The sequence below is a fragment of the Motacilla alba genome, chromosome 6 (assembly GCF_015832195.1).
Source record: "Motacilla alba alba isolate MOTALB_02 chromosome 6, Motacilla_alba_V1.0_pri, whole genome shotgun sequence".
In the NCBI taxonomy this organism is placed as follows: Eukaryota; Metazoa; Chordata; class Aves; order Passeriformes; family Motacillidae; genus Motacilla; species Motacilla alba.
Genome location: NC_052021.1, coordinates 6,632,445 through 6,647,764, shown reverse-complemented (window position 1 = coordinate 6,647,764; position 15,320 = coordinate 6,632,445). Strand labels below are relative to the sequence as shown.

The 15,320-nt window shown below is 39.7% G+C and overlaps 1 protein-coding gene across 6 annotated transcripts in view; it reads left to right on the top strand.

Annotated features, from left to right (window-relative positions):
- ARID5B (AT-rich interaction domain 5B) overlaps window positions 1-15,320 on the top strand; it is a 127,069-nt gene that overhangs the window by 56,348 nt on the left and 55,401 nt on the right. For all 6 annotated transcript variants that reach the window (XM_038141727.1, XM_038141725.1, XM_038141729.1 and 3 more), the window contains one exon: window positions 3,734-3,964. In XM_038141727.1, the coding sequence (XP_037997655.1) occupies window positions 3,734-3,964 (231 nt within the window). The remainder of the gene's footprint in view (window positions 1-3,733; window positions 3,965-15,320) is intronic.

Below are 15,320 nucleotides of genomic sequence, written 5' to 3'. Positions count from 1 at the left end.
TCTGCTTGTGTTTTCACGGAGGGGAGGGGGGGATTGGGCCGAAAAAGTCATTTTCAGTAATGCAAAAAATGAATGGACAGAAAATGGGAAAAGCCTAATTACAAAAAATATTCTGTGTCACAACAGAGTAGCAATTAAATTGAAACTTCAATATAATTATCAATAACAGTCGAGCCTGGAAGGGTGCCAGGCATGTAAAGTTGGTACTCAGCCTTTATGTGGTTGCTAGGAGGACGGCAAAAAGTATAAAGCTTAGAGAAAGGAATGTCTAATGTAATAAAGTAACAGAAGGTAGCATAAATCATTGTGAGAGCAGTTCATATTGACATTATTTTACTTAAATTGGGTCGAAACTAGACATTTAGTCTTACAAGAGGCACAAATTCATATTTCTTCTGCAAGAATAACTCTGTGCTTTCTGGGAAGACGTGGAGTGTGCTTTCATAGCACCAGCCTCATACATATTTGGAATCTTTTAAGCAAAAATCTTAAAATGTTTGTTTCTGTTGGCATCCAAATGCATTTGCACTAATACGATTAAAAGAACTAAAGGGCAAAATACTTGGCAGCTTTTTCAGTTGAGGTAATTAGGTACAGGAAGGAACATGCATAGTTTTTCCATCAAGCTCTATAAAATCCTGGTGTGAAGGTCTTTTTAAAGAGAAATAATGCTTACTGATGTTGAGTGTAGATTATGGCAGTTAGCAATAACATAATAGGCTGATGTTTCTGAAACAAGCAAACAAAAAGCATGTTACAGGGGTTTTTTTCTCTGCTCTCTCTGTAAATAGTTCTGGCTCTAGATGGATTTGTTAGGAATTCGTCCTTTTAACAGGCTTTTTTTTTTTTTTTCTTTTGGGCCTTTTAATTGTCTTGCCTTACATATTAAAAATGGTTGTGCTGATTTGAAAAGTCAGTTCTTGCATAGATTCATTGTGTTTGGCATTTCATGCATCTCTTACTTACAAAGACAACTTGAAGAACATGTAATCCAACATAAATGCCAGGCTCTGCCAAATCCCAGCTCTCTTTACCCCTGACAGAGGGAACTGTTGGATTATATCTCTGCAGATACAGGCATTGCTTGGAAGGCAGGGGTGGAACTTTGCTTCCTAATTACAGTTTCTCTGTTTTCAGCCCTGAAATATAAAAATAAATGAAAAGTTGACGTTGGAGGGTGTTATTAAACCACACAATTATGATATAAGCATAGGATTAGAGTAATTTCAGTTGAGCCTCACAAGCAGAATACTGTAGGTATTATCTTTTACCATGTTCTGTCTGTTGAATCTAAAATAAAACTCAGAAAATACAGCATCTTGGTTTCCTAATATCTCAGTTGTATGTTTATAGAAGTCATGTTGTTTTTCTTAATTTTAATGGAATGTGATCCACATTTTGGGCTTCGCTTCTCCTGAGAGTAAACTCTTTTCTGATCATATTTCTGAAAAATACTTGCAATATTCACGAAGTCCACCATTAAAAGGCACGTGTGAGATTTTGATAAAAGCAAATAATAGTTAGTCTTCAGGCTTGCATTTTATTAGGGATTGGTCTGCTTTGATTTCTCTTTTCTCATGTGGGCGTGGTTGAGGAAAAAATCTTTGTTCCAGGAACACTGTGTTTGTCTTTCACTAAGCAAATTTTCAGTTTATTCAGCCTTTGTTCATTCTTCGATGTATCTATTGAACCTGGAGTAAAAAAGGAAAGGAAACAAATGCATCACAAAGTACTCACTGGAATTGCACAAGCATGTGTGAAAGTGATCCTGTAAAAATTGCTTGGTTTTTAATTTATGCCAGGGGGTTTAAGTGAAGTCGTCAGTTGTCAGGGGTACAAAGTTTGTGTAATTCTGTGCAGGGACTTGCAGCACATTTGTCTAGAAACTAATGGTTTACTACAAAGGCATGTGGGACATACATTTATATACACCCTGTTTAAAAAGCTGACCACATCCTGGCATGAGAAAAGTGCTGTCAGATCGACAGATTCAGCTCTCTGCTATCTGCACAAAGGTATAAAGTAGTAATAACCGTCAAGCAGGCGTACGTGCAACTCTCGAAGGAGTTAAAGGACGGATCATGTGCTTCTTAATTCCTAGAACAGTTTTCCTGATCTGATTTTTAGAGTTTCCTAATAAAGAAGAGAGAGCCTTATTCCCAGGAGCAGTTGGCTCAATCGTGCTGTTGTGTAGGCTTATGGGATACTTGTTGAAACAAAGAAAAGCATGACCACATCCTTATTGGCCAAAAGAGGTTTTAGGGCCATCAATTTTATTTTCTTAGAAAATTCCAGTGCTGTTTACCAAAATGTATTACCCTTACTTCCATTTTTTTCTTTTTTCTTTTTTTTTTTTTAACACAAACAGTTTTATCTCCTCACCTGTGTCAGGATAGTGGTGAGAGTTCTGAGTTTTTAGAAGTGATGACTTTCAGGAGCTGTGCTAGTAAAGACGGTGCTTTGCAAGTCCGTCTGTCGTGTTGATTTTTTTTTACAGCATTGCATTCCTCTGCAGTGATGACATTCTAGGTGATATATCTGCTTCCAGAGACTTCTTAAAATTTAGCCTTTTATGTGTCAACATTTTCATTGCCTCGCTTGAATCTAGATGAGTTGTGCCGTAATATTTAGTTGGGGAGAACTGATCTGACTTTTCTTTCAATGTCTGAAGTGATTTTTACTTTAGGAGTAAGAATGATGATTTCAGTATTGGTAATGGGATTAAATAGTAGACCTTTTGTCTCTGGCAGAAGAAATAGCTGAGTTATTCAGTAATCAGAGTAGAACAGAAAACATAAAGTGAATGCTGTTGCTTTGTCTTCACTGGCATGCCTGGAAAGCCATGTTCAGTTACGTACCTGAGGAGATAAATGAGCATAAAAAGAAGCGATGTTGAGTACTGGCCGCATACCTGCAAATGAGTAATTTCTCATGTTTGTATCCCTAGTTGAGATTTTTTTTCCTCTTAGGTTTCCTTCTGGTTATATGATGACACTTGATTGTGTTATTTCAAAATCTGCCGCCTTCATATGTGATACCGTCTAAACCATGGAGGAATGGAAAGCTCTGAGGTCTAGATTGCTTTATATTTTGAGCCCAGCAGCATAAGCTGTTTGAAAATTCATTTGCTTGTTGTGCTCTGTAGGAATTTTATTGAGTCCTGCTGCATTTGCAGTTCATGTGAGGAAAGTTGCTTCCACCTCTTGGGGTTTGGCAGCAATGACCAGGTCGGATCAGCCCACCTCCCTGGCCCAGAGGTCCTTTGGCAGTTGGCAGTATCAGGGACCTGAAAGGAGAGGTAATAGCTGTATGCTCTGAGGCTTGTATATTATTGTTCTTAAAAGATGTTAACTGATGTCAACATGAGTGTAGTAAAGCTATATGGGGAACTGATGAAAATCACAGATTATATTTCTATTGAAGCAGCCAAATTTGAGAACACTTTGATTAAGGCCCTTGGCCAGCTTCAGCAGAGCAGTGTTTTCTTGCTCATCCAGGTAGTCCTTGTGAGTAAGTATGGGAAAACTGAACAGAAAGGCAGAAAATAACCTATTTTAATAAACTTTCTTTAAATTACTGGGTTTTAACATTTCTTTCCTGACCCACTGTGCTATAAAAGTCGTGTCTTGAGAAAAGACGAACTTTAGAAAAATGAATTTTTTGGAAATACTTGAGTTACAGCTCATGTTTTGTATTTTTCTGATGTACTAAGTATTTTTTCCTGTTCTTCCAGGTGAGGATGATGAAGATTCAAACCTTCTAATTCTCAGCTACCCACAGTACTGTCGCTACCGTTCCATGTTAAAGCGCATTCAGGACAAGCCCTCATCAATACTAACAGACCAGTTCGTTTTAGCCCTTGGAGGCATTGCAGTAACAAGCAAGAACCCCCAAATCTTCTACTGTCGGGATACATTTGATCATCCTACCCTAATAGAAAATGAAAGTATATGCGATGAGTTTGGTAAGTCCCATTACAGCTATTTTCTTTTTCTCACAAGACATTTTTCTTCTTTTAAGTATCCACTGATTTCCAAAGGGAAGATGTGATTCCTTTGAAGTGAACCATGAATGCTATTTATTATTGAAATGATCAGTACCAAATATGCTCTTTCTTCTCTGTGACTGAAGGCTTCTGGCCACTGGTGATCTCAGTATTGCAACTTGACTTCACAATCAAAGATAATGTTACACGGGTGGAGTGTAGCACAGTGACTGGGTCTGAGTGAAACAATACCTTTCCTGGGTTTGAAGTTCATCTACCTTAGCCTGTCTTCCAGAAACATTACAGTGTATGATAGTTTTTTGAAGTCGTTGTTGGTGCAGTATGCTAAAAGATGCACAATAGGAGAGAGTCCTGGCACACCCCATTGCTGTTGCAGAGCACTTGTCAGCCGTGCTCCCCGGGCCCTGTAAGAGTGTCACCTGTGGCTGGTGTGTTTCTGGTCATCTTGGAATGTGGGCTTGTTCAGCATGGGCTTTGCCACTGCTAGGAGCTTGATTTTATGAGTGCAGAGATAATTCTGGGAGGTGACCTCTTAATTCAAGAGGCATAGGGAATACTCTGCAGCTCTAAAGGAGTATGCAGCTCCTCACAGCTGGGGGAAAAGAATGCAAGATTTGACACCTGATAGCAACCAGGTGATTTCACACAGGGTTTGTTTGGTGTCAGATCATCCCAAGGACAGCAGGTGTGCTTCGAATATGTGGCAGAATGCATGTTTTGTAGACACCCAGTAATGGGTCCAGTGTAGTTTCTTTAGCAGTGTACAGAGTGAAGTTTTATGCCCCCTGTCACCAGATGGATGAGTTCTGTGGCTAATGCTTGCAAAGTCTGCATGGTGGTGAGTACACCTTTGCTTGCAAGATCCCCACCTCTCTGCAAGGAAGTTCCTGTGGTCTCTTAAGAGAAAAAAAGTCTGCTGATGCCCTTAAACATTTAATAATGAGAGTGAGAGGGAATATTTCTGATGGGAGAGTCATCTGCCTGTTTTTCTGGATGCAAGCACACTGGCTTTGAGCTTGGTGCCCAGCTCAGGCATTGGGCAGCAGAGAAACCCTGACTCATCCAGTGGCATTGGGGCATTTTGTAAGGTAGTGCTGCTCTGCCACTCCATTCCCAAAAGGCAGAGGAGATCCCTCCTCACGTGGTGTTGTCACTGGAGCACATGACTGCTGAGAGGAGTTTTAGTTTTCTGCTGTCAAGATTTTCCAGAATCTGGCCCAAACTGTCAAGTCTGCTCACACTCACACAAAACATGGCAGGTTTTGAATGAACTATGAATAAAAGTGTTGGTTGCTCTTGGGGGTGGGGGTGGTGAAAAAAATGAATTAAATGCCCTGGAAGTTTGGTCCAATGACACAATAGTATCGTGTTGGTTTTTATTTACTCTGAGCTCAAGCTCAGAATATAAAGTTCAGTTGTAATTGACTCTCCTTTTTATGTGAGAAAGGTTATTTTAGGCTTGAAGGCGTTTGATGAGCCTACCATCTGCTTTCTGTGGAGTATTTTATTCAGGGTCATTCCTTGATTACAGGTTTGTTGAAATAGTTGGATCCATAATGCAAGTGTATCATGGAATATTAGTAATAGATGAATCAAAGAGATGTGGAATGATGCAGAAACTACGCTTAGTGAACCATAGCAAGTGCTTTGTTCAGCCTCTGAAAGCAAACTATGCCATTCTCTTGACCTTTGCGAGGCAATTATCTCATTATCAACCAGAGCCACAGAAATCTTAGCCGTAGAAATTAATAATGTGTACTTAAAATTTAGTTTGGTTTAAGAAGCAGATTTTTTTTAAATCCCTGTTAAAAAAAAGCCACAAAATAATCCCCAAAAAACACTGTTTAAAAGTATTTATTATGAAAATAATGATGTAAAACTTGCAAGCCCTGCTGTTTTAAGAAGGAAAAACTGGCCCGTGTGTGGTTTCATATCTGCATTGCGAAATGTATGGTGTCAATTATGCTACCTTTGTTGAAGACAGCAGGCAAAGTACTAGTTTATCCTTTTCTTTGCTGGCAGGACAATAAAATGTACAACGCTTCATTATACAAACAGTTTACTTTGACACCATGTAGACTGATGTCACATGTGGAAGGTGATGACTGCTAAGGCTAAACAGAGGCAGGGTGGTACAGCAGATAAATAGATTACTCTAAGGCACTGGTATTTATCAGTCAAATCTGAGAGGATACCAGATTACAAAAATGGTGACTAAAATTCTGAAAAAGTGTCGATAAGGAGACCCAGACACGTAGTTTGACGGTTTTGTCCCTCTCTTACCTTGCAAATGAAATAAGTGTGCAGAAGGAACAAGACGGGGTGTGTATTTCACCATTTTTACCTTCAATTCTCCCAACTCTAAAGGAAGTACAAAATTTGGGAAATACATTCTGCTGATGTCTTTATGTGGGAAACACTGGAGCACTCATTCCCAACCTGGATGCCAAGTCTTCTTTAGAAGCACTGCTTTTGAGGCAAGTTTTACACGTTCTCTGTATGTTGGAGTATTTTGCAACAGATACAGCATGTCACAAATGAGACACCAGAAACACCTTTACAGAGAACCGTCAGCATGTAAGCTGTTGTTCTTGTTAGGCAGTTTTAATAGACCAAAATGTTTTTCCTGGAAATATTCTCTCTACTTTCATTATAAATGTATAGCAAAAAAAAAAATTGTTGAGCTCTGACTTGTTCTCCTTGCCTATTTTTCCCTCTTTTGTAGGGTTTAATAAAAATAGATAAAGATGGAAATGAGGAAGAAGAATTCAGTTTTGTTGACAATAAATAATTGTTTTGGTGTGGGACTTTTTAAAGCAGGTGTATGTAGATGCTGTCTGTGAGCTCCCACAGGTATGGCTGGAAGGGATGCAGCAAGGCTTTGGGCAGTCCTGTGGGCATGTTCTGTGTTTCCATAGAGCCTCTGTGAGGCTCAGGCTGTGCTGAGCTTCCCCTCCAGCTCCAGGGCTGCCACAGGTGTTCCCAAGAGCACAGCTTGCCTCCGCCCTGCGTGCCCACTGCTGGATGGCATGTGCCCAAGTGCTCTGGACAGGAATATTTAGGATCTGTTGTCTTGCATGGTCCTCTTGTAATTCTGCTCTGGTTGGTTCAGTGTGCCACAGCATCCCATCTAGGAGGCTGCTGGAGGAGCAGGCTGCTGAGGAATGGGCTCAGCAGCTGGAAGGCTCAAACATTTGCATGTGTTTCTTTGCACCCTGCCACAGAAGGACTTGCTCTACATTTACAGAGGAAAGACTGCTGTGAGTGGGAAGCCTCCTGCTCCCATTCTTGTTGATTTAACTACTGATTAGTTAATCCAACTGCCTTGGAGGGTTCCCCTCCAGAATGCAAATAGGCTCAAGAGCTTGCTTCTGTTCAGAAAGCAGAAGACATAAACCATGCTTGGAAATCTTGATAGCCCACGTTCCTGGCTATGACTGCAGTCCAACTGCACACATATCCCTCTCCTGAAATAAGAGCAATTTGAGGTCCTCACCAGCGTGAAGCAGTCCAGGTGGATAAGGAAATGAACATGAGCAATGAAAAGGAACAATTCATTTCTCTTCAACTCAAGACATTTTTCAGAATCTTTTTAATTTATGAGCCTCTGGGGTTACTGTTCCTGAATAACTTTCATAAATGCATATCATTTACTGGCATCTGCTGTGTGGTCATATGGGCTGCAGGAGAGAAGGAATGAAAAAAATTAGGTTTCTAATAATTTTCATTATAGAAACGGATCTAGCTGGAGGCAGAGCTGCCTGTGAGTGTTCAGAAGGTGTATCTGAAGGTCACTGGGCATAAATCAGTGTGCACTTGTTGCTAGAGCAGCACATGTCCTCTGTGTTTGCTTGTCCAAAAAGGTGACTTCAGTTGCCAGGCTTGTGCCAGCTCCATGGCATGGAGTGGCTTCCAGGGCTCATCAATGAGCCAGGATCTTTCTGTGATCCAGCTGTGGTCTGGGTGATTGTGAGTTTCAGCTCCATCAGCTTCACCAGGTGAAAATCTCACACAGAAGGATTTTTCATGGTGCTTTGCTAGATAAATGTTATAAATCCTGTCTGCTAAAGATGAATCCAAAGACTGTCTTTCATTGTGTGAGGATGGGCTTGCTTTTTCTATAAACAAGAGTGTGAGAAAATGGATTACCTTATTTCTTCTCAATTTTCAAAATGTGTTTGGCAAATTTTAAATAATTCTGGATTATTTTTACAGCATGCTGGGTCCAGTATGCCATTTAACAATATGCTTGGTCCCTGGAGTACTCTAAACACATGTTCAAGCCCAAAAGAAGGGTTTGGGTTTGCATGTAAAACCCAGTATTTTAATGAAACATTTAATACCAAAACATGAGAGAGCTACAACTTCCTGTGGTATAAATACAATTCTTTCTCTGAAAACATAACCATCTTCATTTGGCCATAACATGAGCAATGCAGAGGGAAACTGCTCATTTTAAAAAAACCATGTGCAAAAGGGCATTGCAGGTCCCTCTTATCTCCTCCCCATCCCCCAAACCAAACTTAACAATATATTGCTTGCTAGGGGAAAAGTTATCTACATTAAAATGCAAACCTCAAAACCTTCAGCAGCTCATCTCTCCCTGTAAAACAATGAGGAAGGCAGTTTGTCTCACTTCCAGGGCTGGCAGGGAGTGGTTGGGAATGAGGGGTGACTTACCAGTCCTCCCAGCTGCTGGGAGTTTCGGAGCCAACAATTTCAGAAAGACTTACCCTTGTTGTCATTGGCCAGGGAAGCCATGGAAGAGCAGCATTGTGAAGAAGAAAGGACTTTTTAGGGATGGGTCATGTGCCAGAAAAATTCTGTGGCGTGAAAGCTGGTGACTCCAGGGTATAGAATGGTGCTCTTGGTATAGCTGAAATTTGGTCTTTGCTCTCATTATCCATCTTAGTTTACAGAAGTTTGCGACTCACAGATAAAATCAGTTGTTTGGGGGAAAAACATAACAAAATAAAACCTTGGCAGGGAATGAGTCTTTAAAACAAACAAAAAAAAGGACGGAAGAATGTTTTCAGTCTAAATGAAATACAGTTTTCCTGTTGGTGACTTATTTTATTTGTGTGAGTCAAAGTTGGCTTTTTTTAAACTAGCTCCAGTACAAAAATTGTACTTCAGCTGACTGGGTGTTTTTTTGAAGTTTTTCAGCTGATGTAAAGTATCAGCATTGTTGCTGTTGTCTGTTTTGGCTACCTGCAGGATAATTTATATCAGTGAAATTCAGAAAAACCTGAAATTTCTATATAGATACTTTGGGCTTCATTGTTTTAATACAGATGTGATACTAGAGTGGGATTGGTGGTAGTGGTCCTCTGCAAAGACTGGAATGTTTAAAACATTGAGAACAGCAGTAGGAGGAGTATGGAGACTTTTTATTAACATGAATACTGGGAGTTCCTTAGATAGAGCTTTACGGTGGCATCTCCAGCAGTCTGAAAAATATTCAAATTTTTTCCAAGGTCTTGGGCAGGGTGGCTTAGCTAAATATTTCAAATTTTAGGCCTCTCAAAACAAAAACAGGACATAGCTGGAGGGGAAGTAGTGATTAATGCATAATAGTGCTATATACAATATAGATAAATGTACATTTCCTCTTCCCTCCCACCCCAGCTCTGCAAACACAAGCTTTTAGCTTGAGAAAGAGAATCTGGAAATGTTCGGAATTCTGGTCAGATTTCTGTCTTATTTTGTTAATTCAACTGTAGAGCAAGATATTAATGATCCCCAGATGTTGTTTATAATGATTGATTTTTCAGTTGTGAAAAAATATTTGGAGGGTTTTTTTTTAACAATTGATATTTTCTAGTGTGCTCTGCAGTATTTGAATAAAATGTCTGAAGGCAGAGCTGTTTATGTGCCCAACATAATTGCTTCTGTTAAGTGATTTCTTCATTCTTAACATTTTTAGCTCTAATTGCTTTTTCCCCATAGAGCTAAAAATAAATATTTGCAAGTTTTGCATTCTGTCACTCATTGAAATGCATAAAATATTTGTATACTCAAAGCAAGAAGGCACTGATAAGGGGTCACATTCTGCCTTCCTTGGTGGCGTAAATCCAGCATAACTCGATGCACTTCTGTGGCTGTTACTCAAGATTTTCACCAGTTAACCAAAGACAGAATCTCACCCAATGTTAACAGCAAGCTGTTAAGTGAACGTAAGTAATATGTAGTAAAGTAAGATAAAATACCTTCCTGTCTGCAAGAACTTCAATGGAAACAAATTCTGTTAGCTTCCACTCCTTTCTGGTTTTTTAGTGCATTTTCACTAGCAACCGTAGTTGTAACCAGGATAAATAGTAAGGTAGATTATTTTTCACTATATAATCAAAGCTCCTTGATGGAGAACACTGATTTTATTTGGGTTGCGTGTTCCTGCTGCCCTCAGGAAGGCAGCAGATGCTGAGTAGAAGGGCAGGTACTGCTTGAACGCTGCTTCTGCCCATTCCCTCCGTGTCCCTTCTCTGCCGGGGCTGGTTGTGGCTGTCAGCCCTGCACAGGGGAGCAGGGGAGCTGCAGCGTCCACCTGTGTCACTGCCAGAGAGCTGCTCCCTGGGGAGGGCACTAGGCAGTTTGGTGCCCTTGGGCAGCAGGGGGCTTCCACCCTGTGCCTGCAGTGACTGCATGGGGCTGTGACTCAGGTGCTTGAGAAACATCAGGGCTGTGAGCCATGGGGTGCCCAGTATGGCCTGGGCTGGGATAGCTCTGGATCTGGGGCTCTCGCTGGATAGGAGGTGACAGAGCCTCTTTCGAGAGTGCCCGTGGCAGTGTCAAGGGCCTGGGTGTGCCCAGAACTTCAGTTTATTTTTGAGCTTAGTGACTGTGTGATGGTATTGCGGGGTTTACATGTTTTACCAGACAGAGTTCAGCAAAGAATTAATGTGTAGTTCCAGCAAAAGAGGGTTTGCAAGTGAGCTGTTCTTCAGTGCCTGATGAATGTAACCCATAGCACGCGTTTTTGTCATGTCCTACAGGCGCATCCTCTTTATTGGTGTCCATTCAATAAATTACTGTGGCTGTACATGACTAATTCCTTCTTTTTAAGATTTCCCCTTGATGGCTGGTTTTACAATTCAGCTGTCAAAATCATGTTTTGTGATCATAGCAAAAAGTAAGATGGGCTGTGTTCACCATATTTGTGAGCCATGTCCATCATAGTCTGGAGCCATGTCTTTCGCCTCATATGCCTTCATTAGTGCATCCTTGTTTGACTGTTCCCCTGGTTTCTGTGCCTCCCTTGGACCGCCAGGCTGCTCAGACTCTGGAGCTGTGTCTCAGAACTCTGGGCCCGCTGGCGACCCAAGCCTTGTGAGCAGCATCCCTGAGGTGTTGGGGCTCAGCAGTGGCAGTGAGCAAGGGAAACCTTTATGGCCAGGGAAGGGCCCCCATTCCTGTACAATGGAAAAGTGGAGTGGTTTGTGTCAGGATATGGTCACATTCTTCTGATTAAACCCACTCAAAAAAGACAACATTGTAATATTTTCCAATGACTGTTTATCATGAATTACGTCAGCCTTAGTTTAAATTGCTATTATTTCTCCTTAATGCTTCTTGGTGCCTGCATAATTTACAGCATTGGCAGCTGCGGGACTATGAAATAACCTTTCACAACCACCATACAATAGTAAAGAACATGAAGTTTTTGTTGTTAATTATTATGGGACTCCTTTAACTTTTTTACAAAGTGACATAAAATATTGTTGAGGTATTTACAGTTAAAGCTACTTTTACGTGGATCTATTTTCTTTCTGGCTAGTTCTTAACTAAAGCAGTCATTTGTGGTTATTATGCCTAGGGAAATATTATGTCAGAACTGGTTTAACAGTATTATTATGTATCCCATGTCATATATTACATGTCAGCACTTGAGGCTGTCTTTCAATAAAAACAAATGCAATTTTAGCTAATGGTCTTTTAGGTATAGACCATTTGTAAACTTACCTGAGTTCATTTGAAGGTATACTAAAAAGCTTTGTTCTCAGAGAGTGCACTCGGGTAATTTCATTTTGGCTTGAGATGGAATTTCCAAAATATTTAGCATTATTTCAGTCAGAGGGTGCTGCCTCTAAAAAGCAAATAGTTTCCCAATAGCGAGGTTAATGTACACATTTTAAGGAGCTGTAACTGTTACTCATTACTTTGTTTACTTTTTCCCCCCTCGGAGCTCACGCTTCCCAGGTTCCCTACTGGTCAGGCTGATAGGAGTATCCCAGGCAACTAAGCCACCTAATGATGATACTTCACTGTGCTGCTTAAATGAATAGCTTATACCTTCTGCATAATCCGTGGGTGGAGGGGGAGAGAAATCAGAGGTTGAAGGTGAGTGTTAGGTTTCCTTGAAGTTGCATTTCAAATTTGAAAACGCAAACTCACACAAAGTAAACTTTGAATTAATGTGTCATTCCCCTTGGTTCCAAATACTATGCATATTTTCCAGTACTTACTTATTTAAAGCAAGAAATGAAGCATATAGGGTGTGCCAGAAAGTTTACACAAAGAATGAAAACACATAAATGACTCATGAGAACTTTTTCTGTGGTTCTTTTTTTTTTTTTTTGGTTGTTGTTGTTGTTCTTAATGTGTAATTATTTAATTACTGGTAGGCAAATAAAGGGAAAAAAGTCATGAGTTCTCTCTCCTCCCTCCAAATCTATGCTTGAGCACCATAAAAATGATCAAAGCCTCTATTTGTCTCTAGTTGCATTTTCCTCCATGGGATTACTGGTTTTGGTGACTCTGTTGTAAGAAACTGAAACTGCTGGACAAAAAAAATTCAGTTTCTGTCCCCCCTTAAATGCTTGGACCAAGGAAGTAAAGATGCAAACATGAAACTGAAAAAGCGAGCAAAGAGCGGGGTGAGGATTTTGTGTGTTGCTAAGGTGAAATTTAATAAGGGGAACATAAAACGGAGCTAAACTTGCCTGGATGCCATGAGATTTTTTTAATATTGGGCAGCATGCTTGATTTCCCTGGAAGTGAGTGAGCATTCTGAATTTAGAGTTGTTTGGCAGGGGGAGGGGGTGTTTCGTTCTCCTTTTCAATCAAAGGCATTTCACAAGCCGATTGCATGTGAAAGGGGAATCGATCATTATGTAAGAATGTAACAAACTTTTCCCTTTAATGAATGAATATTAGGTATTTCAGGAGCCCATAAAAGATGGTAAAAGAGAGAGACAGAGCTGACGTCGGAGAGATTTTAATAAAGATTGAAGTTAGTAGTGAAAAGGTCAAAGTGCCATTTGTTGAGCCCCTGCTTCTGGCACGGTTTCAAAGCTTGCAGTGCTGACTGGGGGGCTGTGATGTGTGTTAATGAACAGTTGTGGCACTTAACTGAGATCATGGGTTGGTCACATGAATATATATAAAAGATATGAGTGAACATTTTCCCCCTTTTTGCGGCAGTTTGGCTCTTGGAAGGACTAAACAATTAAAAGAAATGTTTGAAATGCTTGAACACCACATTAAGTCCCCTAGTCTGTAAGGAAAATGAGCTATGAATAATAGAATACTGCTCCAGTTAAATATAGTTATTCAGAATTGTTTTTAGCCACAGATGTTATGCCATTTTAGAAACTTAGACTAAATAATGTCAGATCTTGTTTGCTTTTTTAGTATGTTATTCATTTATTGGGAAATTCAAAATTTAAAACAGCTGGGAAAGGGTTTGGTGTTCACTAAGTAATCTTTAAAATGTGTACATTTCAGACTTACTCTTACAGGGCTGTTTAGAAATGACTGAATTGTATATTATAGTTGTAAAGTTCTGTAAACATGCTCTACAATGTAGATGACAGGGAAACATGAAATGGGAAAATGAGATCATTTTGGAGCCAAATTTTGTGTATTACAGACTTGATAAAACAGCAAATGGCTTTCTCAATTTAAATAATTTGTTACTTTCCAGGAACGTTCATGGATGTTATGAACAGTAGGTCTAAAATAGCAGCAGAAAATAATGTTCATTCTCCTTTAATTCTCCCTTTGATGTTTATGTCAAAACGAAGGAGTTAATTTATCTAAGAGTTTCACTGCATGAGTTGGACTGTACAAAACCAATCATGTAGAAATAATAGACTACCATTGGAAGTGCTGTACTATTGCAGTTTTAATAGCTCTTCAGTTCTGCTCAACAATTAGTCCATACATTTTATAGCTGTGTATTTAAGAAACTGGCACACTCAGCAAAATCATAGTAATTGGGAGATGATGCAATGTGGAGAGAAATCAGAGTAAGAAAATTAATTGAAAAATAATGTTTTGTTCAGGTTTTGGGTTTGTTTTCTTCTAAAATTTTAAACACTGCAGTAGTAATTGCTGGTGGGTGAGACTTCTGCAGAATGTAAATTCCACGTGGCTGGGATTTTGTGAATTTGCTTTTAAATCAAATTACAAAAGAGGGAAAATAGGTCATTAAAATTCTTGCTATAGTTTTCTCTCTCTGAAATCAAGTGAGGGCATTGAGGGGGATCCAGAGTAGGGCTTTTTTCTCTCTATTGACAATAGTGCTGTTTAAATTCTCATTATCTGTCAGCATCTTTGTAAACCTGATCAAACGGATCATGGGCAATTAGTTCATCATTTACACAAATAGCTTAAGAGACCTCAGCAACCCTTTTTGCATGTGTCCATAGCCAGTGGATGCTGGTAGTTTCTTCCTAGGACCTTGTTTTTATATATAAATCCTGAAAGTGAAGGCAAATTTTAATAAAAGAAGTAGTGTGGATTTTTTTTTTTTTTTTTTTGTGTAGGTTTATCATTGGCAACTATGACTTTTTAGTGATTTTTTGTAGTTGATACATTGTCCATGATGGGCCAAAGGTGAGCGAAGTGGTGATAGTTTACATTTCAGCTAAGTTTGGGCCTCAGTATTAGATACAGATGTATCTTGGTCTTTCTGGATCTTGATCAGGCAGCATTTCCATATGCTTCAGGGCTGTTGTGTTGGTCTTAATGGCATAAATTACTTGGGGCAATGATAGATAACCAGTTGACTGGAATAGAACAGCAGACTTGCTTCTTGGATTAGTAAGCAGGGAATAGAAAGAAGAAATAGAGAGGTATTACTACTCCTGCCTCTAATGCTAGAGGAAATCATTATCAGCCCCCTAAGAGCTAAAATTTTTGGTTAGTCAGTCAAATGATGATGGCTTGCTGCAAAAAGGGTGGTACAATTTCATTGAATAACTGCACTACTAATACTCAAATGTATTACTCTTAACTATGGGCTTGTAGAGGAACATGGAAGAGCAGGAAATGTTTTAGAAGAGAGGTTTTTCCCTACTTTTATCTTTGTACC